The following is a 27,903-nucleotide window of genomic DNA, read 5'->3' as shown; positions in this document are numbered from 1 at the left end:
TTGTCCTCGTGGGCAACGTTAAATCATCTCTTAATGACCTCATTTAATTTAGTACTTTAATTATATGAATTTTGTTATCCCTAAACATATATCAATAAATAGAAGAAGAGTTATAAAATTAAAATATTATACAGAAGCAAAATTAGAAATGCGTGATGCTCTTCATGCCCAGCGTCCATAAAGGAGTACCAGAGCTGGTAGAATTTTAGGCATGTGTGGGAGTGTCAGTATGTGGTAGGCACTGGGTAAGAATGATGTAGGAGGTAACATGTTCACTCAGTCTGTGTCTGGATGCCGCAAGTAAGTAATGTTGTATTTGGTACTAAAAAATGAGTTGCTGGTAATTTCTGCAGGATCAGAGTGTTGAGTAAGTGGAATCATTGGAGGCTGCTCTGTTATAAGGGCAAGTGCCCATCTCAGTGCTTTTTGGTTTTTAAATTCTTGCAGAGGAAGGAAACAATTTTTGTTTTCCTTTATGATAAACTTTGTGGAGATCTTTTTATGTGTATTCTCACCTTAGGAATTTTAATCATCAGTTTTCATTTTATCAGTTATTAGTAACTTAGGTTTGTTTTTTTTTTTAAATCTCATTTTGGGGGCGGGTTTTTAGACTTAGAGAAAAGTTGCAAAGACCATACAGACAGTTCTCATATACCTATCTTCACACGGTTTTACTTAATGTTAACATCTTATATAACCATGGTACCTTTGTCAAAACTAAGAAATTGGTGTTGGTACATCACTATAAACTGAAGTACAGACTTTATTTCACCTGTTTCAACACAAATATCCTTTTGCTATTCCAGGATTCAGTCCAGCATACCAAATTGCATTTAATCACTTCCTTTTATAAAGAGTTGACTCACTCTTTATGAAAGTATCTCAAAAACAGAAAAGTGCTTTGTAACTGTGAACTTTTTTTTTGTTTTTCGCTCCAGTACTAACACATGAGGGTTAAAACTCAGGCTCTGAAACCAACCAGACTTGGATTTGTATCCTGGTCTGCCATTCTTAGCTTGGTGGTCTCCCTAAACATCTCAGTATCCTCGTCTACAAAATGGAGATTATAAACAGTGCCTCTATCATTGGAATGTTGTGAAAAATAAAAGAGGGCTTGCAAAGCACTTAATAGTGAACCTGGTATAGAGTAAGCCCTTAATAGTAACAAAGGTTTCTTTATTGTATAGTGATCGTGGTGCTGGTTATTAATGATTTTAGAAGGGTTAATATTTCAACAGCAAATTTATTTTTTAAAGGTATTTAATTCTTTCTTTAAATAAAGCTGTTTTTATTATTTTTTATAATTTTATTTATTTATTTTTCACTGTGTTGTGTCTTCGTTGCTGTTTGCGGGCTTTCTCCAGTTGCGGTGAGCAGGGGCTACTCTTCCTTGCGGTGTGCGGGTTTCTCATTGCATTGGCTTCTCTTGTTGCAGAGCACGGGCAGTGGTCTCACGGGTTTCAGTAGTTATGGCACGCAGGCTCTAGCGCGTAGGCTCAGTAGTTGTGTCACACAGGCTTAGTTGCTCCGCGGCATGTGGGACCTTCCCGGACCAGGGGTCAAACCCGTGTCCCCTGCATTGGCAGGCAGATTCTTAACCACTGTGTCACCAGGGAAGTCCCAAAGATATTTAATTCTCTTGTATACGTTATTTAAATCCAGACATTATTTTTTAGGGTGATTGTGAGGGCAGCTTTTCTACAAATGAAGTGAATCTATTTACAGTATTACTTAACACATCATTTCAGGATTACTTTTAAAAGATAATTGTTCAAGGATATGCCTAAAGCAGTTTTCGTAGGCAGCTTCCTGAAAACTGGATCTGTTGTACATAGTAGTTCAGTAGTGTACCGAAAGATCACGGCTTATTCATTTCTTAGTGTCGCTTTTAAAATGATCTCAAGGCTCTAATTTGGCAGGGGATTACTTACTCTGAAAAGGGAGATAATGGTGTAATAATAAATTTTTTGTTTTGTTCATTTTGCAGCATGCTTTTGTGTGATTTTAGGGCTGGTGGGCCAAGTAACTCTTGGCTTCTTAGGAGTGCCTTTTGTCCATTTGTAGATATTTATTTGTAGTGTTTTAGCTTTGTGAATATTCGCATTTCATCAAAACACATCTTAAGCTACTTATGTAAGCCCCTTAACTAAGTAATGAGTTTTATTGAGTCTAATTTTTAAATCTTACTTGTTACCAGATATTCAGACTCTCTTGCTGTTAACGGTATGTGTTGACTCCACTAGGTAGATGTGTTCACTTAGCTTCCTCATTCTGGGAAAGAAGATGGGGAAAAAAAACGGAACATTGCAGAATGTCATATGTAGTCAGTATATTATTAGTTGGCAGTCTGGACAGTGTCTTGGATTAAAGCATGACTGTAAAATTAACTGGTACCGTATAGTCATTGTATTCTTTTTTTTTTTTAACAATGCATTTTAAAATTTTTATTTATATATTTATATTGGCTGCGTTAGGTCTTCGTTGCTGCACGCAGGCTTTCTCTAGTTGCGGCGAGCGGGGGCTACTCTTTGTTGCAGTGCGTGGGCTTCTCATTGCGGTGGCTTCTCTTTTTTTTTATTAATTAATTTATTTTTGCTGTGTTGGGTCTTTGTTTCTGTGCGAGGGCTTTCTCTAGTTGTGGCAAGTGGGGGCCACTCTTCATCGCGGTGCGCGGGCCTCTCACCATTGTGGCCTCTCCTGTTGCAGAGCACAAGCTCCAGACATGTAGGCTCAGTAGTTGTGGTTCACGGGCCCAGTTGCCCCGCGGCATGTGGGATCCTCCCAGACCAGGGCTCGAACCCGTATCCCCTGCATTAGCAGGCAGACTCCCAACCACTGCGCCCCCAGGGAAGCCTGCGGTGGCTTCTCTTGTTACGGAGCATGGGCTCTAGGCACGGGGGCTTCAGCAGTTGTGGCATGTGGGCTCAGTAGTTGCGGTGCGTGGGCTTCAGTAGTTGCAGCACACGGGCTCAATAGTTGTGGCTCGAGGGCTCTAGAGCACATGCTCAGTAGTTGTGGCGCATGGGCTTAGTTGCTCCGCGGCATGTGGGGTTTTCCCGGACCAGGGATCGAACCCGTGTCCCCTGCATTGGCAGGCGGATTCTTAACCACTGCGCCACCAGGGAAGTCCAGTCATTTTGTTCTTAAGGAGATGATAATGACTGAAACATGCTTAGAATAAATGCCCTGTGCTTTAACGTGTTATTTGAGGCAATTCCATAAAGAAGAAAGTGAGATTCTGAACTGTTGCTGATTTTCAAGAGGATAAAAGTATGCAAATCACCTTTATTTTCCATTATAATAGTTTTGGTCAGTCATTCTACTGCGTTCAATTTATTCAAGTCTTCAGGGGCAGCAGCCAAAAGTATTGTAAATTGAGCGGGAAAATTGAAGTGTTTGTCAGAGTGTTTGACCTTGAAGGTCATTGCTAGAAATGAAAGTCTTCTAAATATAGTTAATAGGAGGAAGTCACTATATTGGGAAGTGCTATCTTTCTTGGGTTCTGAGGCTATGAAAATGAGTGAAATTAGAGAGGTCATTCAAAGGAACAGGGAAATGTGTGAGAGATTTCTCCTAAAGTAGCTTCTGTCTGTGATACTCCACTCCCAACGTATATCTAGATTTCCTTTTAGAGTTCTTTTTTTACAGGATCATTTTTATTTTAATCATACCCACCACTCCAGCTTGCTCCTTAAAAAAAAAAAAAAGAGGTCTGGGACGTCCCTGGTGGTCCAGTGGTTAAGACTCCACTTGCAGGGAAGAAGATCCCGCAAGCTGCAGGGCGCAGCCAAAAAATAAAAATAAAAAAAGTAATGTCAAATTTATGTCCTCAGAATTGCTGCATATGAGACAGGGGTAGCTTATAAATCAGATTTTGTAGCTGGATAGTAAATCTTGCCTCTTTGAAGTGCTGCTAGGATGTGATTATCTCTGAAATAGATAAAGTAGGAGAATACATTTTTCTCCTTGTATAAATCTGCCTGGAAATAATGTTTTGATTATATTATTCTCCCCAGCTCCGATTTTTCTTTCCCTTTCCCTTTCCCCCATTTGATGTTCACAACTCTTGGAACTTCTATAAATGCAGGCGGCAGAGTGATTAGTACTCAGACACTAGAATCAGATACAGGCCTTGAGTTTGGTTTTTTTTTTTTTTTTTTGCTGTACGCAGGCCTCTCACTGTTGTGGCCTCTCCCGTTGCGGTCCCGTTGCAGAGCACAGGCTCCGGACGTGCAGGCTCAGCGACCATGGCTCACGGACCCAGCCGCTCCGCGGCATGTGGGATCTTCCCGGACCGGGGCACGAACCCATGTCCTCTGCATCGGTAGGCGGACTCTCAACCACTGCGCCACCAGGGAAGCCCTGGCTCTTCATTTTAATTATGGTAGATAGGAACCTTCCTTGCCCGGCTAAAGCTCGAGCTACTATAATGTAAGTGCTCTTCACTTGTCTGGGAAATTGTTCCTTCTGGATTTAACCAAAGCTCACCCTGATAGTTTCTTTCCATCACTGAAAGTACAAATATCTTCTGGAAAGAACTTTACATACAATTTTATTTTCTCTTGGTCATTGACATCTCACACTTACTCATTCACTCAGCAAATATTTATTGAGCCTGTGCTGTATGCCAGGCATTGTTCTAGGCTCTGAGGATATAGCAGTGGACAGACAAAAATCATAGCTCTTATGGAACACTTATTCTGAGGGATAGGGCAGAAGTATATATAATATGTATACGTAATACAGCATATAATAGGTCAGATGATGATAAGTGCTAACAAGAAAGATAAAGTAAGGAGGAGATCTAACAAATGCTGGGTGGTCAGGAAAGGTCTCCCTGAGAAGGTAGCATTTGTATAAATACCTAAAGGAGGTCAGGGAGTCAGCCAAGTAGATACAGGAGGAAGGGAGAAAAACACAGCTTACTTACCTTGTGTCCTTAACTGAGTCAGCTAGCCACTCACATTGCCTAAGAGCTATCAAAATTAGGTTAATTTCTGAAGAACCCTCAATGGATAACTAAATATTCTATATTTTATAAGACATTTAAGTGTAGGTGGCAGGGACTAGGAGAAGGGGATGAGGTTGAGAGAGTATTGCAGTGGTGGTGTGTTGTTAAAAACAAACAAACAAACAAACACCCTTCCCGAGATTCCCTTATTATGCTGAATGCAAGAGGTTGGGTGGTTTTCCCTGTCACCCCATCTCCTTCTGCATCTTACAGTGAAACTTCAGCCACAGTTGGTTGATATCTCTGACTATGAAATAACTCTCAGAATGCTTAATTTGACTTCCTATAGGCTGAGGAGAAATGGGCTGTGAGGCAGGGAGTCCTTACATAATATGGCGAGATAGAGAGGACTATAAAATAGGAAGGTAAATGGTGTGAGCTTCAGGTGTTTGGGGTATTGGCTAGTTCCCTTCCAGTTTGAACATCCCTTATTGCTGGTTTCCTAAAGTCTTCTGATATCCCTGCTCTGTTTGTAGTTTAATGGGATTGAGGCATCCGCAGTGTTGGATCCCAAATTTACCTATGTATGGAGTTTTGACTTTTCTAACTGATTTTCTAATTTCTTTATACCTGGGCCATGGGAACCTCTGACAACATTACCTTATAGATTGGATTGAGCAAAGAAATTATAATTTAAGGTACTAATTTGCATTTTCTGTCCTCAGTATCTGTGAGCGGGTAACTCCTTGGCTATCTCACGCCAACTCAGCAGTGGTGCTTTCAGCAGTAAAAGTCCTAATGAAATTTCTAGAGTTGTTACCCAAGGACTCTGACTACTACAATATGCTGCTGAAGAAGTTGGCCCCTCCACTTGTCACTTTGCTGTCTGGGGAGCCAGAGGTGCAGTATGTCGCCCTGAGGAACATCAACCTGATCGTCCAGAAAAGGTTGGGAAAAAATGAATTGGTGATTAAAGTGTTTGTAATTTTGAATTAAACTTAATAACATCATTATTAAAGAGGACTGTGTTAAAACTCTGTTTAATGTATGGAAATGAAAATACTGTATGGTAGAGCAACTTGCCCAGGGTCAGGAGGCTAACAGTTGATTTTAGAGTGTTCCTACAATGAATGCCTGGTGTTGCTCTACAATTTAGTTTCTTTTCTGAAGGAACTCTTAGTTGTATGATAGCTAGTGTCTGCTTAATATGGTTCAGGCTGTAATTTAGATCAGGTTGTTGTTCTTCCAGTGGTTCTTCTTGGCAATATATACTTTACTCCTTAAAAATAGTCTGCCAGATGGATCTGGTTAGAGGGATGTAGAGGAAGTTTGTGAGTTTTTTTCCCTGGAGTGGAGTGTGTGAATGGAGAGCAGAGAAGCACAGGTTAGGTATTAATGCAGACTCAGAAGGATATATCAATGTATGCCTCACCTTCCTTATCTTGTGTTTCTGTGTACCACAGGCCTGAAATCTTGAAGCAGATCAAAGTTTTCTTTGTGACGTACAATGATCCCATCTATGTGAAACTAGAGAAATTGGACATCATGATTCGTTTGGCATCCCAAGCCAACATTGCTCAGGTCAGACTTAAAGTAGATTCAAGTTAAGATCTAAAAACTTAGATCTTAAGATATGGCCTTCAGAAAAACCTAGGCCATGAAATTGCTGTTGGAGAATCCTTAATGATTATTCACTTCATGGATTTTTAACAGGTTCTGGCAGAACTGAAGGAATATGCCACAGAGGTGGATGTCGACTTTGTGTGCAGAGCCGTGCTGGCCATTGGACGGTGTGCCATCAAGGTGGAGGCAAGTGTCCCGTGGTAGTTGTGATCACGTTGTGGGATTCTGGGTATTCTCTTCACCTCTTTCCTTACATTTTTAAGTTTATCAAAATAATAAAGCACATTGTTAAAATATTAAAGAATTTTTAATGAAAAACAGCTGTCCCTGGTCCCTCTCTTTCCCGAGGGAATCATGTTTAACTCTGTTCCTAGTTTTAGTTATTTTGATTACTTCCATATCGCTAATATCCTTATGCTACTATTTATTGATTTACCAATTGTAGACATTGTCTATTAACTTTCCGCTATGAGAGAAGCAACTTGGTTCATATACTCCATCACTTCTACTTCTACCGTTCTGTATAGATCCCCTGTATAGTTATATCATGAGGTTTTTGTTCCTATATTATCTTTGTAAATTGAGATAATATACCTTTATTTCTTGTTCTATCAACTAGAGTCTTGCAAAGCTTGCTGTGCGTATTATGCCTGTAAATATGTAGAGCCTACACAATCAAATGATTGCGTTTTCTTTCTTATAAAGGCTTTTGTTTTTTCTGTAGTTTATAATGGCCTTTGTCTTTTTTTTTTTAATTTCATTGTGCCTTCATTGCACTCCTATCTTCTTCCAGCTTTTCAAGCATAATATCAAATTAATAAAACTTTTCTTTTGTTCTAGACCCTTCTCTCTTCCAGTCCTCTGTCCTTCCAGTCCTTACTCCAGTCTGGGTGGTTGCTTTCTTGTGTTCTGCACAGCCGTCTTTCCATACAGCCTCCCTTCATTGCTGTTTCTTGTTATGGGTACTTTTTCATAGCATTCCTTTTTTTGTGGTTGCAATAGTTTCTTAAATCTCTTGTGATGTGAATTACAGTTTTTGGTTTTGTTTCTGCAGTTTGAATTTAATTATCTGGAGTATTTTATGGTGATGGTTGCATGTGTATATATGATTTTTTAATTGAAGTGTATACCATACTTACAGTAAATTGCTGCCTATTTGTGTTAAAAATGAGATGACAGAAAAGTTGTCAGGACTTCTGTGCACATAGGCAGGACTGTTGACTAGCAGGTTTCTGCTTTAGGGCAGGGAGTTGATCTTTACTTGGAAGTCCTCTTGAAGAGCTTCTCTGTGGTCTTAGAGGGCAGATTGGTTCTAGCTTGGTTGCAGCCTTCCAGTAGGTATTAAGGGCTACAACTTACAATGCACTGCTTTATCAGTCACCAAGCCTCTGTTTTTCCTCATTCAGAAGTTTGTTGCAATTAATGATGGCTTCTGTGCACAACGATATTGTGGATTCAGAGCTCCATATTTGTTCTTACTACTAGACTATGTGCAATTCTGCTTTTTTTTTCTTTTGACATTTTATTTAATTATTTATTTATTTATTGGCTGCGTTGGGTCTTCATTGCCGCGCGTGGGCTTTCTCTAGTCGCGGTGAGTGGGGGCTACTCTTCGTTGAGGTGCATGGGGGCTTCTCATTTCGGTGGCTTCTCTTGTGGCAGAGCACGGGCTCTAGGTGCACGGGCCTCAGTAGTTGTGGCTTGTGGGCTCTAGAGCACAGGCTCAGTAGTTGTGGTGCACAGGCTTATTTGCTTCGCCGTATGTGGGATCTTCCTGGACCAGGGCTCCAACCCTTGTCCCCTGCATTGGCAGGCGGATTCTTAACCACTGCACCACCAGGGAAGTCCCTACAGTTCTACTTTGAGTCAGATTGGACCATATGATTTCACAAGGATAGTTACTAAAATAATTTGTACGGTATGACCAGTGCTTCACAGGAACAGAAGGAAACAGATGCTGTGTCAGAGAAGTGTCTCTGAAAGCCAAATTCCTAATTGGCCTTCCTTGTTTTTATTTACTGAATGCTGCTTCATATAGTTACCACTGATAAATCGTTTAGTAGAGTAGTTGTTATAGCAAGAAGTCAGTTAATCCTGGTTTCTACTTCTGGTTCTGCCAGCTCAGTTGCTTCACATACTTAATATATACTTCTGTTGCTCCATTTGAGAAATGGGAAAATCTGTTTATTGGATCTTGATGTGTTACATGTTTTTTTTTTTTACTCCCACACTTCTTAACTTACCACCACTACTTAACTTTTTTCTTTTTCTTTTCTCATTGTGGAATAGCCACCTGCTTATGGTATTAATGCAGACAATTTTCAGAGCTGTTTTGGTAGCAGAAGAGTCATTTTGTGCTTTTCACTGCCAGAATGTCATTGTCTTACTAACCTCTCTGACAGTGCTCTTGCAAAGAGTCTCATTCCAAAGTTAAAGAGATTTTTCTATCCCTGGAATTACTAGAAAGTGTTCTCAAAGCATCTAGATTCCTAGCAGCTGTTAGTACCGTCTATTGTGACTAAATGGAAAAGTTATCCATCATCTTCTGGAAGAGATGAACTTCTGGTGGCTCTCACTTCTTCCTTTGATTCAGGGTGCCCTGGTGGGAATATGAGTGTGTGAGGAATGAACTTCCTTTGGAAGCTTAAGATCAGCCTTCAAGAATCCTGCCTTTTAGATAGTGTTCTCTTATTTCCAGTTACCTGGATTTGCCTAAGAACTTTTCTTAGAACTGGTTAAATCATGAAAGTTATTAGTTGGAAAGAGTTGCCTAGTCCAGACACAGTTATTGGGGCAGGAGAGGCAGTGATTGCCTGTTTTTACCTAACCTATCCATGGGACAAGGGCAAGAACCAGCGAGGGAATTGTAATAGCCTTTCTCTGTAGCTTCCAGACTGAGCTGCTGCTGTTCTCTCAGGGCACCTGACCCTTTTTTAATGTGTAGTTGGTTTCAAAGATATGACAGATGAGAAAAAAAGAATTTTAGTTTAGTGCTTAGCTAAGATAACAGGGCCTATTGTAAAATTTGGGTGTTAAGAGTTGGAGTTGCTTTTTAGCATGACTGTAAGTACAGGTGTTTCCTTGTTGCTTTAAGTACCCTGAGGTGAAAAAAATGTATAATTTTATCATATTAAGTTGGTTAGGTTAAAGATTAAGCATAAGCCATGAGTCAATAAATAACACTGAAAAAGCAATTTCATGGTACTGTTTTTTCAGTAACTTTTGCCTGTTCTTTTTTGTTTGGTTGTTTTTTTAAATAGATTTTACTCTCCACCCCACCTCCAGCTTTATTGAGGTATGATTGACAGATTTAAAGCTGTATATATTACAGTGTATACCTGTTTCTTTAAGGAGGAAATAAACCCCTGCCCTCCTTTTCTTACAAATAAAATGATTTTGTTTGTGAGATTTATTTATATGTTTGGTTTTGTTTGAGAGAGATTAAGTCACTAAGTTAAGGTATTCCTCACTTCCCACTCTTCTGTTCTTTGGTGTTTACCATTTCTCATTTTTGTAGCTCAAGATAAGGTACTGACTTATGTCTTACGCAAACAAAAAGCATATGTATTTACTACATAAAATCATAAAAAAAAGACAAGTTAAAAGTAGAACACTCTGCTTTCTCCTACCCCTGTTCTACCCTTCCAGAGATGATGTGGACATGATTTTAAGTCTTTGTTTACATAGTCCTCCATAAACAGGTGTGCTTTTTACAAAAATGAGATCATTCTACAAATGCTATTTATTTATGTTTTTGTAGTCTGCTTTTTTTGCTTATTATACATGGACATTTTCCCATGTTACTGATAATATTTTACATCATTTTTAGTGGTTTGTAGATATACTGGATGATTGCTTCATAATTATTTAGCCTTTCCCTTCCTGTATGGACCTTACTTAAAGTTGTTTCTGCTCTTTTTCCAAATAATGGTTATAAGGAGGATCCTTGTAGCTAAATCTTTGATCTCTAGTTGAGGTGACATTTCTTTCATTACGCTTAGCCATTTGGAATTGCTTTTTCATGGCATGTGTATCTTGTTTCAATGTGTTATCTTTTCCACATTGATTTTTTAAAGTTGTTTTATAATTAAAGGTATTAATTCATTTAATACCCCTTCATTTCATTAACAGTTATTTTCCCAATTATTTTCCTTTTGATTTCATTTGACTTCTTGATGCATAGGAGTTCACATTTCCTTATGTAGTGAGTTCTATCCATTTTCTCTCAATGGTATCTTTTTTAAAAAATAATAAATTTATTTATTTATTTATTTTGGGCTGTATTGGATCTTCGTTGCTGTGTGTGGGCTTTCTCTAGTTGCAGAGAGTGGGGGCTACTCTTCGTCGCGGTGCACGGGCTTCTCCTTGCGGTGACTTCTCTTGTTGCGGAGCATAGGCTTTAGGTGCTCGGGCTTCAGTAGTTTTGGCTTGCAGGCTCTAGAGCACAGGCTCAGTAGTTGTGGTCACGGGCTTAGTTGCTCTGTGGCATGTGGTATCTTCCTGGACCAGGGCTCGAACCCGTGTCCCCTGCATTGGCAGGCGGATTCTTAACCACTGAGCCACCAGGGAAGTCCCTCTCCCAATGATATCTTTAGTGGACCACCTAGAAAATTGCGCTTCACTTCAAAATTATATAAAATTCAACTTTTATTTTCTACTTTAATGGCAATGGTTTGGTTAAAGATAAGAGTGTGGGGATCAAACACAAGAACAATTCATCCTTTCCTTACTGTTATGAAATGTTGCCTTTATCATATACTAGATTTTATATGTCTATGCCTTTCTCTGTTTCTGGACTTACTTTGTATATACAATGATTGGATATTTACTTTTGTTCCTCTGCCATACTGCTTTAATGATGTTTTTAAAATTTAATGAAAAGCAATATAGGTGAGATGACAATTTGCTTGAAAATTACTATCCTAGACTTAATTGTTTTTGAATATTGATGCATCATGGGAGATGACCTTTTTTTATCTTTATTATAATAATGAAACTAAGGATTCAGTAAATGTTAGCTTTCTATCAAGCCTTATGCTGAGTACTTTATTTGTACTGTGTAATTTGATAATTTAACCCTTACATGCTTTATAATTTATCATAACTTTTATATTTAAAATTTCCCAACTGTTTTGCTGTTGTAATAACAGCACAGGAAATAACTAGTTGAAAATGAATAAAATAGAATTCAAAAATGGGAAAACTACAATAATAAAAGAGAACAGAATCATCATATATATGACCTCATATAAATAACCTCAAGATGCAATTTTGTTTTCGTTATATTGCTTGGAATGGTTTAACTTGTACCTTTAAGAGATTTTATTACAGAAATTTTTAGGTATACACTAAGGTAAAATTGATTAATGAGCTCTTATATACCCACCATCCATCTTGAACAAATATCAACACATTGCTGTTCCCATTTGATCTTCTCCCTCTCCCTCCCCCTTCAAGGGAGTGGGTTACTGTTATATTTTAATGCAGATCTCAGATATCATCTTATTAGAGTAGTCCAATGTGTATATCTAATAGATAAGGTCCTCTAAAAAAAAAATTGTCATGATATCATTACCGTACTCAACAAACAGTAACTCTTAATCTCATTAAATACCTAGTCCATGTTCAGTTTTCCCTAATTGTGTCTAAATGTCTTCTTACAGTTGCCTTGTTCAAATCAAAATCTAAATGAGAGCTAGCTATACATTGCATTTGGTTAATACGTCTCTTAAGTCTTTATTTATTTATTTGGGTGCCATTTGTTGAAAGGACTAGATCATTAGGCTTGTAGAATTTTCCAGAGTCTAGATTTGGCTGATAGTATTTTAGTGATGTTGTTTATCTCATTCCTTCATCCCCTTTAGAAAATTAAATCTAGAGGCTTGGTAATATTCATATTCAGTGTTTTTGGCAAGAATACCTCTTAGATGCTGCTGTGAATTTCCTATTGCATCTTATCGGGAGGCATATAATGGAATGACCCATCATAATACATTGTAATATATGATAAATCAGTTCTTGGTTGTTAGGATCTCTCTTCTGGAACCTTCTTTTAAAAACTATGACTTATTGTTTCAATACATTAGTTTTGTCACTTGTATTCTTCCATATTCCCTTCATTAATGAAAGACTAATAGATTAAATTCTATTTTATAGATGAGCCATAGGCTGTGGAAAGTTGCCGTTTATCTAAGGCCATAGACTTGCAGTTATATAGCCCAGAAGATGGCAAATTTTTCTTACAGTTTTTTGAGTCACAGAGAACTTTGAAAATATAAAGAAAACTGTAAACCTCCCAGGAAAATATGCTTGTGTGCACAAATGAAATTTGGCAGTTTCATTTCAAGAGGTTTAAAGATGCCTTCTGTCTGTGCTCATTCATGAACTGCAGATAAAGACCTCTTCGCTTGCCTTATTCTTTCATTCTTATTCTTTCCTTCTACCTTGACTTATGCTTTCTTCTCATTTCTGTCATCCTGGCTATCCAAGATGGTTTTTTTCACTTGAACTGTTTCTTGTAATGAGTAAAATTTGGAGTATATCTAGAACTTCTGTATATCTCCATCAGATAACCCAGCCTCTAGTATAGTGTGGTCAAATTAAGTGCCTCATCTTTTAGTCTAGTTTAGTTGATAACACCTGAATGTTCCAAAAAAAATATTTTTTATGTTGAGGTTGTGTTATTGGATAGATCATCTGACTTCTCATTATGTTCCTCTTAGCAGCAATCTGCAGAGCGCTGTGTAAGCACATTGCTTGATCTCATCCAAACCAAAGTAAATTATGTGGTCCAAGAGGCGATTGTTATATCTTCCGCAAATACCCCAACAAGTACGTCCAGATACTTCTGCCCCTCTTCCTCAGATCATTTAGGAAATGTTTAAGTAAGGCACTTTGAGGTTGGCTAGGTAAGAATTAGTTTGTAAAGTAACTGGTCATAATTGAATACTTTATTAAAAATCAGAAACATATAAGTTGGTTAGCACAAGGATTAAAATCTGATTTTTCACTCTGCTTTATCACTTTTAGAAGAATTGAAGCTCTGTCTGAATATGCATTGTCAATTGACATATATTAAAGTTAGCCAGATTCTTTGGTGATGAAGTTACTATTAAATAAGGATACCCATATATTCCACGTTGTCTGGGCATAATCCATTTTATGCCTCTTACCAGGCATAATTAATAATTGTGCCCCTTTTCACTCTCAGAAACGTCTCAGTTTGAATAATAAATTATATGGTCACCTTATTGTAAAAGCCAGGGAGGTGACAGCTTCACTATTCACTTAGTATGTTACCTAGTACTTGTAGAAAATTATAGAACATGCCACAATGAACTGTCAGAGTTTCAGGCCTTTTCTGAAGTATTGTAGCTGCTTCCATTAAGATATACAAAATCTACATTTTCACTCCACAAAAATTTTCACATTGAGGCCTCTTAGTTATGAAACAAAAATACTTTTTCAGATTTGCTTTTGAAGGCAAACAATTAAGGAACCTGAAAAGAGTGAAATAAGAGCAGATCTTACAAGCATCCTAAATCTCATTTTACCTTATAATCATAGAGATGAACTGTGCTAAGGCTTCTGATTATCGTTAAAGATAATGTGAAATGAAGTGACTTACAGTTAGTTAGCTTAGTGGTGGACTCAGAATTAGAAGAAATATTTTAATAAGGTAGTGGTTTATTAAGCATTATGTGTACTGTCTCTCTCTCTCTCTCTATATATATATATATATTTTTTTAATTCTAGAAATGGTATTTTTGGAAAAAGGATCATATACTTTTACCACTCTCCCAGGAAAGAGGAGGGTTGGGTTTCTAAACTTCTTGATTAAGTGGGGAGGTGTATATCTTAATGCTTGGTAAAGAAATGTGTCCATTTCTGGTCTGTATTACTGAGGGATTATGATAGTTTAAGTTTAAGAAAGCATTATCGAGAACCTGGTTTAATCAGTGGAAATAGGGCAGACAATTAAGTGTATTATTCAGTTGTCCATATCTCATTTATTATACAATTTCATTCTGATGTTTAAAACTACATTAGCCGGGCTTCCCTCGTGGCGCAGTGGTTGAGAGTCCGCCTGCCGATGCAGGGGACACGAGTTTGTGCCCCGGTCCGGGAAGATCCCACATGCTGCGGAGCGGCTGGGCCCGTGAGCCATGGCCGCTGAGCCTGCGCGTCTGGAGCCTGTGCTCCGCAACGGAAGTGGCCCGTATACCGCAAAAGAAAAAAAACACATTAGCCAAGGAGATGGATTTAACATGGTAAAGAATGAGAGCTATAGACCTGTGAAAATAAATACTTGAATTGCTTATTTCTTTAGAAAAACAGGTCATTAGTGTGGGTGCCTTGGGAGGAAAGAACATAAAGATCTCTATAGAAAGCAGAGATAGGTGGATAAGAGACAAAATTACTGTTTCTGGATGCTATTGCTGTCTGACTCCATTTTCCTAATAGTAAAGTGGAATTTCTGTTCCTCTACGATGAAGGTAAAATGAAGTAATAGGAAAATTCTCTGATCTAGTTATGAGAAAGACTGTGAGAAATGTAAGGTAGTGGTATTATCTTAAACCATAGGTTAGTTTTTCCTTGTGAAAAGAATATCTGATAAGCTTTTATAAAGATTTATGGTCTAGTTATTAAGGAATAACTAGAAGGAAAATTGAAGGAAAATTGAAGACGTTTATAATTTTCTGGCTTTAAAGCCTGTACATTCTCTTGGCTAAAAGTCTTTGTAGTTTGGTGGTGGTTTAGGGTACCTCGTCCATGGTTTTTTGCTTTGTAGGCTTCATTGTTAAATACACTTCTCAGTTTTGCCTTCAGTAACCATAGTGCATTTTGTTATATCAGATATGAAAGTATCATTGCCACTTTGTGTGAGAACTTAGACTCACTGGATGAGCCAGACGCTCGAGCAGCTATGAGTTGGATTGTGGGAGAATATGCTGAAAGAATTGACAATGCAGATGAGTTACTAGAGAGCTTCCTGGAAGGTTTTCATGATGATAGCACCCAGGTAAGTTCCCATCTATATCTTAATGTATTAGATGTTTTGGGGACGACTTCAGGAAAGGTAAAGGTTAGGCAGTTTCATGTGTGCGAATTTATATACACATATAGTATGTTCATTTTTCTCCCCAAAAGGGGTGACCTTTTTCAGTTGTGCTAACTTCTGTTGGAACAAGCCTGCCTAATTTAGACAGTGGTTCTCAAACTTTAGTGAGCCTTAGAAGCACCTAAGCACTGGTGTCTAACCTGTGTTAAAGGACAGGTTGCTGGGCCCCACCCCTAGAGTTTCTGAGTCAGTAGGTCTGAGATGGGCCTAAGCATGTTCATTTCTTACAAGGTTGAGGGTGGTGATGCTATTGCTGCTGCTGGTCCAGAACCACACTTTGACAACTACTGACTTAGAGCAGTAGTTATTACTTTTTAATTTTCTGTCACCTAAAGATGATTACCCATTGCTGTTAGTAATGGTTGTGGCTCAGTTGCAGCTGGGGTTTCTGTCTGGGGTGAAGGCTGGCATGTGCAGTTTGAAAAGATTCTTTGTGGATGGTTAGACTCCTTCCCATCTTCTGTCTGTCTTCTACCAAAACTGAGAGACCTTCGAGTCAAAGGCCCAGAGAAGCAGATAAATTATTAAAGCTTTTTCCCCGGCATCTGTACTCACTGCAAATTGAAGTTCATGTGTGTAATCTATCATAGTAATTTTAATAGGCCCTACAAGGAACATATACCAGCCAGTAGTCTCATGGTTCGGCAGGCAACTCTTTTTTTTTTTAATTATTATTTTTAAAATTTTATTCTTTTTTTTTAAATAGATTTGTTTCATTTATTTATTTATTTATTTTTGGCTGCATTGGGTCTTCCATTGCTGTGCGCAGGCTTTCTCTAGTTGCCGCGAGCGGGGGCCACTCTTCATTGAGGTGCGAGGGCTTCTCATTGTGGTGGCTTCTCTTGTTGCAGAGCACAGGCTCTAGGCGCGCAGGCTTCAGTAGTTGTTGCGCATGGGCTTAGTTGCTCTGCGGCACGTGGGATCTTCCTGGACCAGGGCTCAAACCCGTGTCCCCTGCATTGGCAGGCGGATTCTTAACCACTGCGCCACCAGGGAAGCCCTAGCATGCCACTCTTAATTGGTTGTGATCTGGCATAATTCTACTGTCTTGGCTCTTGCCTCAGTATGATAAATGATTCCCTAATTCCCTGGAAGTTGTAGCTTTTGGTGGAAGTAAATAATAAAGGATTTGGTCAGGAACCAGTTTTATTGCCATCAGTATGTTAGCGTGTACTTTAAGAAATACAGGTGATTATCTGGGCCAGAAACAAACCAGCAGTTTTTGATGCCAAAAAATGCAATTTGGAGATAGGAGGCTAGTGAGTTTTCAGTTGATGAAAACCTTTGACTGCTATTGTGTATATTGGCTGAGTTTTAACCTTTGTTTCTTAATCAAAATCAGAAAGACCTCATAGTAAGTCATATTTGGGAAAATATCACTTTGGAATTCATGGTGTGGAATAATGCAAATGCCTTTCACTTTACCTATTAAATTACATTTGCTTAGGTACAGCTCACTCTGCTTACTGCCATAGTGAAGCTGTTTCTCAAGAAACCATCAGAAACGCAGGAGCTGGTACAGCAGGTCTTGAGTTTGGCAACACAGGTAAGAAGTCTGAAAAAAGCATGGAGTTGATTTGTCTTGTTTTAAATTCTAGGAAATTGTGAAACTTCTTCCAAGAAGGTTCATTTGCAGAGATTTTAAACGGAAGGAGTGCAGTCTTTAGATTCTGTTAAAAAAAATAAAAACAGTGCCTCTTTTACATATTCTGCTGAATTAGAACTGGTTGTATGGCTTCTAAATGAATTGACTGACTCCAGTTTTAATGATAATTCATGAAAATTGAACTTAGACTCTTTAGTGTTAATGAAGGACATGACTTTGTGAAAATGACATTGAGTCTCACAGTATCTCCTTCTGGGGGACTTAATTTCAGCTTTCAAATGAAAGTACCCTGTAGAGATGGTAAATGCTTTGACAAATATCTCGTGTGCTGTTCTATCTTCTAGATAAGTTGCCTTTCTCTTTAAGTACTTTTAAAGTGCTAATGCTGCTTCCTTAATTATTTAGTATTTTTGGTCCTTTTAGGGAGGGTTCTGATTTCAGGAATGTGGCAACCAGCTGGATACACAGAAATCAAAGTAATTACTTTTTCTGACGTAACTAGTATAATGATCAGTCCATCATGATCCAGTAATGTTCTTAATTGAATTTGAGAACAGGCTGGCTTTAGCAGGCTGTCAAGAGTTATGATGTGCGTTTACACATGGAATCTGATTCAGATATTCAATTTACCATTTTCCTCTTTCATCTCTTTATAGTTGTATATTAACAGCATTTGAACTCTTTTATAGTTCTTTAACCTAGCTCTGAGCTGTCATCTTTCCTTTTTTTTTTTGCTCTGGGGAGCTTTATTTCATATCAATAGTGAACACAATTGGAGGACTAAATATGGTAAATCCTGTAATTAATTAGTACGGTTGGGGTGTGCACTTAGTACACTTCTTGAAACCCAGTTCCAAACTGAGACCACAAATGTGAACCTTGAATAGTTGCCAATGCATCATCTGTTAAGTGGTCAAAGTGCATCATTTTGTACATGATAAATGCAAAGTTCTTCTTTCCTCTGACAGTATTTAATTTTAGAAATGCCAGGAATCCATTTTAAGGAAAAGAAGTTCGACGGGCAGATAAGGCATTTGAATACTTAATGGAATACTATAAAGCAGACAACATTATTAAATAAATTGTTTATAGAATATGCTATACAACTCTGAAAAAAATACAGCCAAGAAAACTGCTAGAGTCAAAGGCTACTTTCTGACACTTGATTCCAGTACAGATGTTTTACAATCAATGAACTCAAATGTGAAGAAATCCTGAACTAAAAATTAAGATAATTGTCTTGTCTGATTACTGATGCATGTAAACATTACTGAGAATTATCGCTTGATTATCTTTTAAGGAGCAGTTGACCAACAGTAGTTGAGTTAAAGCATGTCAGAAAATTCACTTCACAGAAAATAGAGGTGTCCCACTCCACCCCTTGTACCTCTCAGTCTTCTCCATTTCTCCAACAAATTATGAATGAACTTTTTAATGTGCTATTGCCCCAAGTCTCTAAACCTTCACTTGACCCCATTATGATTAGTGTGAAGACGCATCCATATGAGTATGTGGAGTCAAGGGCAGGCCATGGCTCACCATCTGTCCATGAAAAGTGGACTGGGAGGTTGTCCATCACTGATGAGGCATGTCTTGGCACTAAGAGCAGAAATTGGTCATCTTCTGAATCAAAGTAGTTTAGGTTAGACGTTAATTTTCACGTTAATGTTTAATAGGTCATCTACAGGGGGCCATTTTGAATAGAAATTGCCCCTTCTTAATCATGTAGTGCTTATTACAGACTCTGTAGGGTGATTGCCATTAAATTAGCCATGTATTTGACTTCATCTTAGGGCCTTGAAGTTCATTTCTGTCTTGCTACAGGCCCTGGAGCCTCTCTCCTCTGTATGAAAGAAAGAGCTCTGTATTAATTAACCAGATTCAAAGAAGTCTTGTGTTTATTCTAGATGGTAATATAGTAAACTTGACTTTAATGAGGCCTATGTATTAACACTTCAGAAAACTCCCTAAACACAGATAAATACATATTTATACAGTCTCTTAGCTTTCTCAGAAGTCTCATTTTCTTCAAGAATCATGGGATTTCTGTTTATTAAAGTATCTCAAGTTTTAACTCTCCCCTGACGGCCACATTTCAAAGCATCAGCAATATCTGGCTCTCCATGAAAGTTACCACAAGAAGTAGAAAATAAGGAAAGAGAAAATGTAGAGATGGGAGTGCTGGGTGGTGACCTAGAATCACTTGGCAGGTAAGAGACTGTCTCGGCTTACATTGTGTGACAGATTCATGCCTCAGCCAAATTGAAGATTCTGTGTTTATGTATGTGTGGAATAGTCAAAATCATCTTAACTGCTGAGAGGCCACTTGACATTCATCCACCTTGGAAAATAGATATACCTTTCCTATTATTAATTTTACATCTCTTAAAATTTATTTGTTAGAGCTCTTTGAAGTGTTTTTTCTAAAACTTCCTTTTGCCTGAAGCAAAGCGATTTCCATAACCATCAAGGCAATGGTTATTTAATATTATCTATATTGAGCATTCTAGGTTTCCTAGTCTAGACCCTTTGTTACCCATTTGTATCTCTGTTAAGATGGAGTTAGAACAATTTTCTAAAAAGAATTTTGGCTTTGCTCCTTGTCTACTCACTTTTTAAATTTAATTATTTATTTACTTTTGGCTGCACACGGGCTTTTTCTAGCTGCAGCGAGTAGGGGCTACTCTTCATTGTGGTACGCAGGCTTCTCATTGCAGTGGCTTCTCTTGTTGCGGAGCACGGACTCCAGTACTTGTGGCACGTGGGCTTCAGTAATTGTGGCACACGGGCTTAGTTGCTCCGTGGCATGTGGGATTTTCCCAGACCAGGGCTCGAACCTGTGTCCCCTGCATTGGCAGGCAGATTCTTAACCACTGTGCCACCAGGGAAATCCTGTCTACTCACTTCTGAATAGATAAGGCTACCCTCATAATCAAGTGAGTGTCTTGGTAGATTCTATTGTATTCACAAGTTCTGAACCCTGCCTTCACCTCCATTGTCTCTTAAGGCCTCTGTATCTGTATTTAACAGGCAGCATAGGAGAGCTGTGTTTTAGGTTCTTGTCAGAGTTCAAACTCACTCTTATTACAGTATTTGCCTGAGATAAAGTGTTTAGGGAGGATTCCCTATGTTCTTATAGATGTTGAAATTTACCACTGAATCAAGCCAGATTAGTAGAGAGCTGGGGATCTAGACTGCATTGTATTTGACCCTTATTAGAATTGTTTTTACTGAATTACACTAATATCATCATCCTGTAGTAAGGGTTGTCATGAGAAACTATCCTCTTTAGATCTGTTATCAAAGTATTTATTCCATTATATATTTTTTTCTCTATGAAACCCCATAAAAAAATTCCTAACCAGTTTTGGATTCTCTTATGCATTAGTATGTAATTAACTGCCCCTCTGAATGGCTTATCTGACTAGACTTGTTTTCCATGTCAGATGTTTGAAACCTTAGAATCAAATTTAAGGATCTCCCGTAGAAAATGTGTGGGTCATCGTGGCTTGCGTTTTTCTGCCTTTGCTTCTAATTTATGTTCTCTAGCCTTAGATGTATTTTTATAAGCTTTGCTAAATCCTTTTCTAGAACACGGCAGGGTATAAATAAACCATCAGACGTTCCTAATTCTAGATTTTCTGTACAAGGACTAGTAGAGAATCTTAGTAACAACAGTCATCTGTATAGTGCTTACTATGTGCCAGGCTTTCAGTAAGGGTTAATACTGTTACTCTTCCCATTTCATAGGTGAGGAAACTGAGACATAGAGAGGCCGGCCCAGTTAGTATGGGGTGGAACTGGGACTCAAACCCAAGTAGCCTGGCTCCAGAGTCTTTGCCCTTTTCTACTCTGTTAATGCTGCTTCTCAAGTCTGAAAGTTAAGAATGACTTTTGAGAATACGCATTTCCTGTCTTCCCTGCCTGAAGCATTGTTGTGTATAAGCCAGTATAAATAAGTGAACTTAGAGGTTTTAAGATTATTGTGGATGATTATTTCATATTTGGCTATAAATAATTAATAAAGTTTCTCTAGACTTGCCTTTTCTGTCCAATTAATGAAATCTGAGGCATTAGCATAATAGAATAAGCACATTTATATAAGTCTTTTCCACTGGAATTTTCCTCTGGAATTTTTTTCTCAAGTTCGTGAAATAAGAACCTAATTTAATATTTATGTTACCAGCCATAAATTTTTAAGTTGAGGGCAGCATGATCTGCTGAGTTACGTTAATTTGAATTGGGTGGTGGGGTTCTGTTTCTGCTACATCCACTGGTTCAGGACGTGACTGGGCAAATTTCTCTGTCATACTACTGTTCTGTCTTTATAGTAGACTTAATCGTGTTGTTTATCTGTGCTGAGGATTCAGTGGCGTATATGTGAAATCTTTGTGCTTCTAATTTTAAATAAAATGGTGGTATGATTAGAAATATTATGGGACTTCCCTGGTGGTGCAGTGGACGAGAGTCCGCCTGCCAATGCAGGGCACACAGGTTTGAGCCCTGGTCCGGGAGGATCCCACATGCCACGGAGCAACTAAGCCCGTGTGCCACAGCTGCTGAGTGCTCTGAAGCCCGTGGGCCACAACTACTGAGCCCACATGCCACAACTACTGAGCCCACGTGCCACAACTACTGAAGCCTATGCACCTAGAGCCCAAGCTCTGCAACGGGAGAAGCTACGGCAATGAGAAGCCCACGCACCGCAACGAAGAGTAGCCCCCACTCGTGGCAACTAGAGAAAGCCCACGCACAGCAATGAAGACCCAACAACGAAGACTCAATGCACCAAAAAATAATAAATTTATAAAAACAACAGCAATAAAGAAAAAAGAATAAAAGGGGAGCAGAGAACAGATACGACAAATAAAAAAGAAATGACAACAGTTCCAAACCTAACCATATCAATAAGTACATTAAATGTGTCTGAACGCCCCAGTTAAATGACAGAGATCAACAGGTTAGAAAAAAAAAAAAAATATATATATATATATATATATATATATAAAAAATTAGGGGAAAAGAAAACCAACCCTTGAATCCGTGGCTTTATTTCAAAGATTTGTCTTTTTGCTTTGATAGTCTTAGAGGAATTAGTAAAGAATACTCATAGAAGTGTCCAAACTTTAGTAATTACTATTTTTAGTACATGGAAAAGAAGTCTTCACCTTAGTTTTTCCATCTGTGAACAAGAGACCGTCATCATCAAAATCACCTGTGCTGCTTGTTAAAAATAAAAGTTCCTGGGCCCCACTTCTGACATAATGAATCAGAAAGTCTGGAATCTGCACTTTCAGTGGCTTTCCTGGTGTGTTAAAATGTTGATGCACATTATAGTTTAAGAATTACTGTTTCAGAGCTTGCCTGGTAAGAATTGTTTAGGAAGCTCTCAAATTTTGGGAAATACACTATTTTCTCGAGATCCTTATGGGGGCCTTATAAGACTAGCAGTACAGTAGATCCGAAACCAAATTTTCTGAGTCACCAAACACATAATGGCACCTTAAAATCATAAAAAGTTTCTATTTTCTTGTCATTAGCTTTGACTGGGCCTGATTTATCTTGGTCTCCATGTGAATTAGTGAGGCAGTGAAGGCCAGCTGATAGTAGTCCTAACAGATCACCCCTCAGGATAACTGAATTTGGACAGTGGAGATCCTTGCCCACTCTTCACTTCTAGTCCTGGAAAACATGCACTCATTTTCTCATTTCTCATAGGACTAAATTTTTCTGTTAAGATTTACAGTACGTATACCCTTTGATCCAGTGATTCTGTCTCCAGAAGTTTGTCCTGTTGCAGTGTTTTGAATTTGTGGGGGGACTCAAGCTATTTTCACAGAAGTATATATTTTGCGAATCTCGACAGGAATTTTTTTTTTTTTTTGGCCATTTGGTTAAATATGTACCAGCTATATGAGAGAAATAGTTTGAAGTAAAAAAAAAATATTTTGATAAGTATATTATTAAGCTGTATTACGTAGTTTATTTTAATATGTTTAACAACTTTACTACTATATAAAGGCAAATTTAGTTTTCCCAGTTAAGTGATGTGTAGTGTTCATTGTGTAGTAAAAAGCATAGTCTACAAATTTTAAATGACATGCTTTGGGGACTGAATATACAGATTAAAATTTAACTTTTAATTTAAATATCAATAAAAGCTGGACAGGGGATTGCTTTCCTGATGTGATACTTGGAGAAAGTTGTATTCTGCTCTTTTAAAAAATCAACTTGTTTATGTTTCATAATATTCACGCTTTGTTTCCAAATGAAAATCTAAGTGAGGAGGTTTCAGGCTGCTATTTATAAACACTTCCTCAGGAGCAAATTAGCCCCCCTCCCAACAAGCAACAAAACAAACTCATTTAAATTGGATAGTATCACTGTTCCCTTTTTTTAACCCTGGCATTTCAAATGCTACAAACATTTTGATATGAATAATACATGTATATATGTGCATTTCTATTAGAATAATGCAACCTATGAATGTGATAAAGATTATCTTGAGGTAAAATTTACCATTTTTATACTGTATTAACTTGTATCTCAGTGTTCTTTATGCTTTTTTGTTTTTAACCAGCACTCCATTTTGAGTGCAAATTAAATAATACATGATTAAGAAAATGTATATAAAACCATCAGGGTCACTTCTGGTGTTGAGCTGAATGATACGTGCCTTAAATGGCTAAATTATAAACCAGTTCATCTGCTTATGTAGAAACTCATGGGAAAAACCCTGGCCTAGTTTAAAGAAAATATTTTTGTATGTGTTTTAAATACAGAAATTGAAATGGGACTGATTGTTGCCTTTAATAACATGATACCACTGGAACAATTCATGCGTAAATGAATGCCACTATATAGACATTCTGAGAGGTGGATACCAGGATATTTATTGCCACTTTATAATGATTGCAAAAATAAATAGTAGGAAGGAGGGAGAAAGAGGCAACAGCCTAAATGTTCATCAATAGGACACTAGTAAATAATGATGCAGTGCTGCATATACAGTGGAAAATGGCAGCTGTATGTTCCAATATGGAAAGCAGCTTGAGGAGCAGTATATATACTATGAAACTGGTTTTGTATAAAATAAATATATATGTGTGGGAGCTCTCTGGTAAGATATATAGTGCACTGTTAATATGGCTATTTGGGGGATGGGGAGTTAAGGTGGGGTAGGGTTGGATGATAGGGGGAGACTTATTTTTATATTATACATTTCTAAATTGTGATGTGTCATTGATAATAAATTTTTCTTAGCCATGACCATGTATAAAATTATTTTTAAACAGCCACAAAAAAAAACGAGACCACTAAATTCAAGTGTCACCCCTTTTAGAAGCACTTCGTTATGTTCTCTCTTGAACAGTTTTTTTTATTATTTAGGTAATAGTACCTCTCATACTATATTGTAATAATTAATATTCTTTGAGCTCATTGAAGTCAGGCACTGTGTTGTTGTCTCTTTATTTCCAGGGCCTGGCCAGTGTCTCCATAGGAGATAGTTAATAAATATTTGAATGAAGAAAGAAGGTATGGGTGAAATATATGTAAGATGTGTTTCATGAATAATCCTGCTAATATTAAAGCAGTTAAAAACATTATTTTTATGTCCTGAGGCCATCGTAAGCAGTTGATTTTTACTGGCTTAAACTTTATTTTCCTTTTCCCAATTTCATGTTGAATTTGAGTCTTAGAACTAACCCACTTCAATTTATATTTAAATTCTTGGAAACATTAGAGATTACAGAATTATGGCTCTATTAACAATATATTGAGTCTAAATATCTTCTTAACGGCCAACTCTGCGTAAATCACTTAAGCATTGCCTTGATAATAAATCCAGCAGTTTGGCTTTCTGTATGGAGAAAGGTTACATTTAAACCTTCTTGCCATTGCCTTTTCATTAGGATTCTGATAATCCTGACCTTCGAGACCGGGGCTCTATTTATTGGCGCCTTCTCTCAACTGATCCTGTCATAGCCAAAGAAGTAGTCTTGTCTGAGAAGCCACTGATCTCTGAGGAGACAGATCTTATTGAGCCAACTCTGTTGGATGAGCTCATCTGCCACATTGGTTATTTGGCCTCAGTGTATCATCAGCCGCCCAATGCTTCTGTGGAAGGAAGTCATGGAATCCATCGCAAACACTTGCCAGTACATCATGGGAGGTAAGCAGGTAAACTAGGTTTGAGTGAGAAGTGATTCTCTGTTTAGACGAAGTTGGTCTTCCTCAAGCTTTTATAGCCTAGAAAAATTTGCTATGCATTTGGCAAACCTACTCTGCTGCCCTGGAGGCTTCATCTGAATACTAGTGACCACACACAAACAATGGGTTAAAAGGCCCCTCTGTGTTCTAACCTCAGGGTAGGTAAGGTTGTGCCTTTAGAAAATTGTGGTGAAGATTTTCTAAATGGATAAAGTTTGAAAGTTGCTTAAGTCTCCAGAAAGATGAGGCTAGAAATTTTCCCAGAGTTGAAAACTTGGTAAAAAGCCTGTACAAGTGTACCACAGAGATAGTGCACTTCAGTTCCAGACCACTGCGATGAAGTGTCATGAAGTTTTTTGTTGTTGTGTTTTCAGTGCATATAAAAGTTGTCTATACTATACTGTAGTCTATTAAATGTGCAATAGTATTATGTCTAAAAAAATAGTCTACATACCTTAATTTAAAAATACTGTATTGCTGAGGCTTCCCTGGTGGTGCCGTGGTTGAGTGTCCGCCTGCCGATGCAGGAGACGCGGGTTCGTGCCCCGGTCCGGGAGGATCCCATATGCCGCGGAGCTGCTGGGCCCGTGAGCCATGGCCGCTGAGCCTGCGTGTCCGGAGCCTGTGCTCTGCAACGGGAGAGGCCACAGCAGTGAGAGGCCCGCGTACTGCAAAAATAAATAAAAAAATAAAAATACTGTATTGCTGAAAAATGCTTATCATCATCTGAGAATGCAGGGTTGCCACAAACTTTGAATTTGTAAAGACTGCAATATCTGCAAAGTGCAATAAAATGAGGTCCGCCCATGTATACATTTAGCTATTTTTATCCTTCACTGTAACTGAGCCTGCGCGTCCAGAGCCTGTGCTCCGCAACGGGAGAGGCCACAACAGTGAGAGGCCCACGTACCACAATAAAAGAAATTATTTTCCAGCCTCCCACTGGAGACTGTAAAGTGATGTGTCATGTGACAGCCTCCAGGAACCCTTGTTGAAAGACAAGGTCTGCCCCCTCTTCTTCATCCTGCCCTGCTGCCGGGAGTGCAGGTGCCCTCACTCGAGGCTGTAGGACCAAGGCCGCAACTTAGGGATGGAAAGAGGGTGCTGGAGTGAGCCTGGGTCCCTGGCAACCTTGTGGATCAGAGCTTTCTTATAGCCTGGACCTCAGGCCTCCAGACTTCCACCTGAGAGATTAAAAACTAGGCTGCAAAAGCTCGGAATGTTTTGGGTTTCTTTGTGCAGCTGAATTGAATCTTACCTGAAGCTGAAGGCCATGGTTGAGTATGTTGAGTTCTTACGGTTCTGACAATGAATTTGTCCTGGGCTACCTGAGCTCCGTTTGCTAGATCACCTGTCAGCCTTGGTCAGGGGTGTAAATGGAACCATGATAGTGCTGGGGATGGGCCTGAGGAGTCAGGATACCTAGGTCCTCAGCTGGCTCTGCTGATGCCAGTACGTTACATGACTTCATGCAAAGAATTCCTTTTCCCCGGGTCTCAGTTTCCTAATCTGGAAACTGAGACGTTTGAATCAGAAAACCTCTAAGGTCCTTTCCAACTGTGATGCTCATAGCTCTGGCTCAGATGGTTGACCTGGATCTCTCTCCCTTCCCAGCTCTGTCCTCTGAACTCCTCATGGCATTTCACTGGTCTCGCCCTTGGACCATGGTCAGGTTTTGCCTTGCATCTCTCTTCTCCTTGAAGTTCTCTGAGGTCAGGCGCTTGGGCTTCTTCCTGTCATACCCTTGTCTAGCTTCTAGAATAGTGACTTGGGTATAAACAGTATTCAGTACACCTTTGTCAAATAGACGATCTCACACAGACACAGCTGGAATATGATCCCGGATCTTTCATGCCCTACTCCCCCGGCCCGCCCCCCAGCCCCAGCCCATGCTGGTTCCACTTTGACCCCGTGGAAGCTGGGAGGGAACAGCAGTCCACACCCACCTTCCCCTGCTGGAGCTTTGCCTCCCTTAGAGCTGCACCCACACAGGGTTTCCCTGCCCCAGCTTGTTGCTAATTTTGGTCTCTGTGGCTTGGTCCTCCTCTGCCACACCTTCCTGTGACTTCCTCAGGCCTCCATCTCCCAGCCAGGGACCGAAGGAAGGGAGATACCACTGAATGCCCTGGCGGGGGGGGGGGGGGGGGGGGAGGGGTTCTTTGCTGAGGTCTTCTACGTCTTTCCTTTCCATTAGTTTATTCCTCCTCATTCTCATCCCTCCCAATCACGAGCTTTGTGAACATCATTCTCCTAGCGCAGACACCAAAAAGAGAAGGAACAGAGTGGGTGAGCAGCTTCCCCTGGGTTGCACAGCGTGAAGGTCTCTGTGGACAGTAAGTTTCTTGGTGGCCACCTTCCACAGAAGATGACAGAAAAGGGTAAGGACCCCAG

General features: G+C 38.9%; 1 protein-coding gene across 1 annotated transcript in view; it reads left to right on the top strand.

Moving 5' to 3' along the window:
* Nucleotides 1–27,903, top strand: part of LOC117309526 (AP-2 complex subunit beta-like) — a 75,324-nt gene that overhangs the window by 21,106 nt on the left and 26,315 nt on the right. Inside the window, 9 exon segments of the mRNA XM_073797711.1 lie at nt 4,215–4,324; nt 5,677–5,898; nt 6,415–6,532; nt 6,665–6,760; nt 13,300–13,378; nt 13,381–13,405; nt 15,431–15,596; nt 17,143–17,241; nt 25,215–25,474. Coding sequence (XP_073653812.1) covers nt 4,215–4,324; nt 5,677–5,898; nt 6,415–6,532; nt 6,665–6,760; nt 13,300–13,378; nt 13,381–13,405; nt 15,431–15,596; nt 17,143–17,241; nt 25,215–25,474 — 1,175 coding nt within the window.

Source organism: Tursiops truncatus, chromosome 20 (assembly GCF_011762595.2).
Source record: "Tursiops truncatus isolate mTurTru1 chromosome 20, mTurTru1.mat.Y, whole genome shotgun sequence".
Lineage (NCBI taxonomy): Eukaryota > Metazoa > Chordata > Mammalia > Artiodactyla > Delphinidae > Tursiops > Tursiops truncatus.
This window is presented reverse-complemented; position numbering and strand designations above follow the sequence as displayed.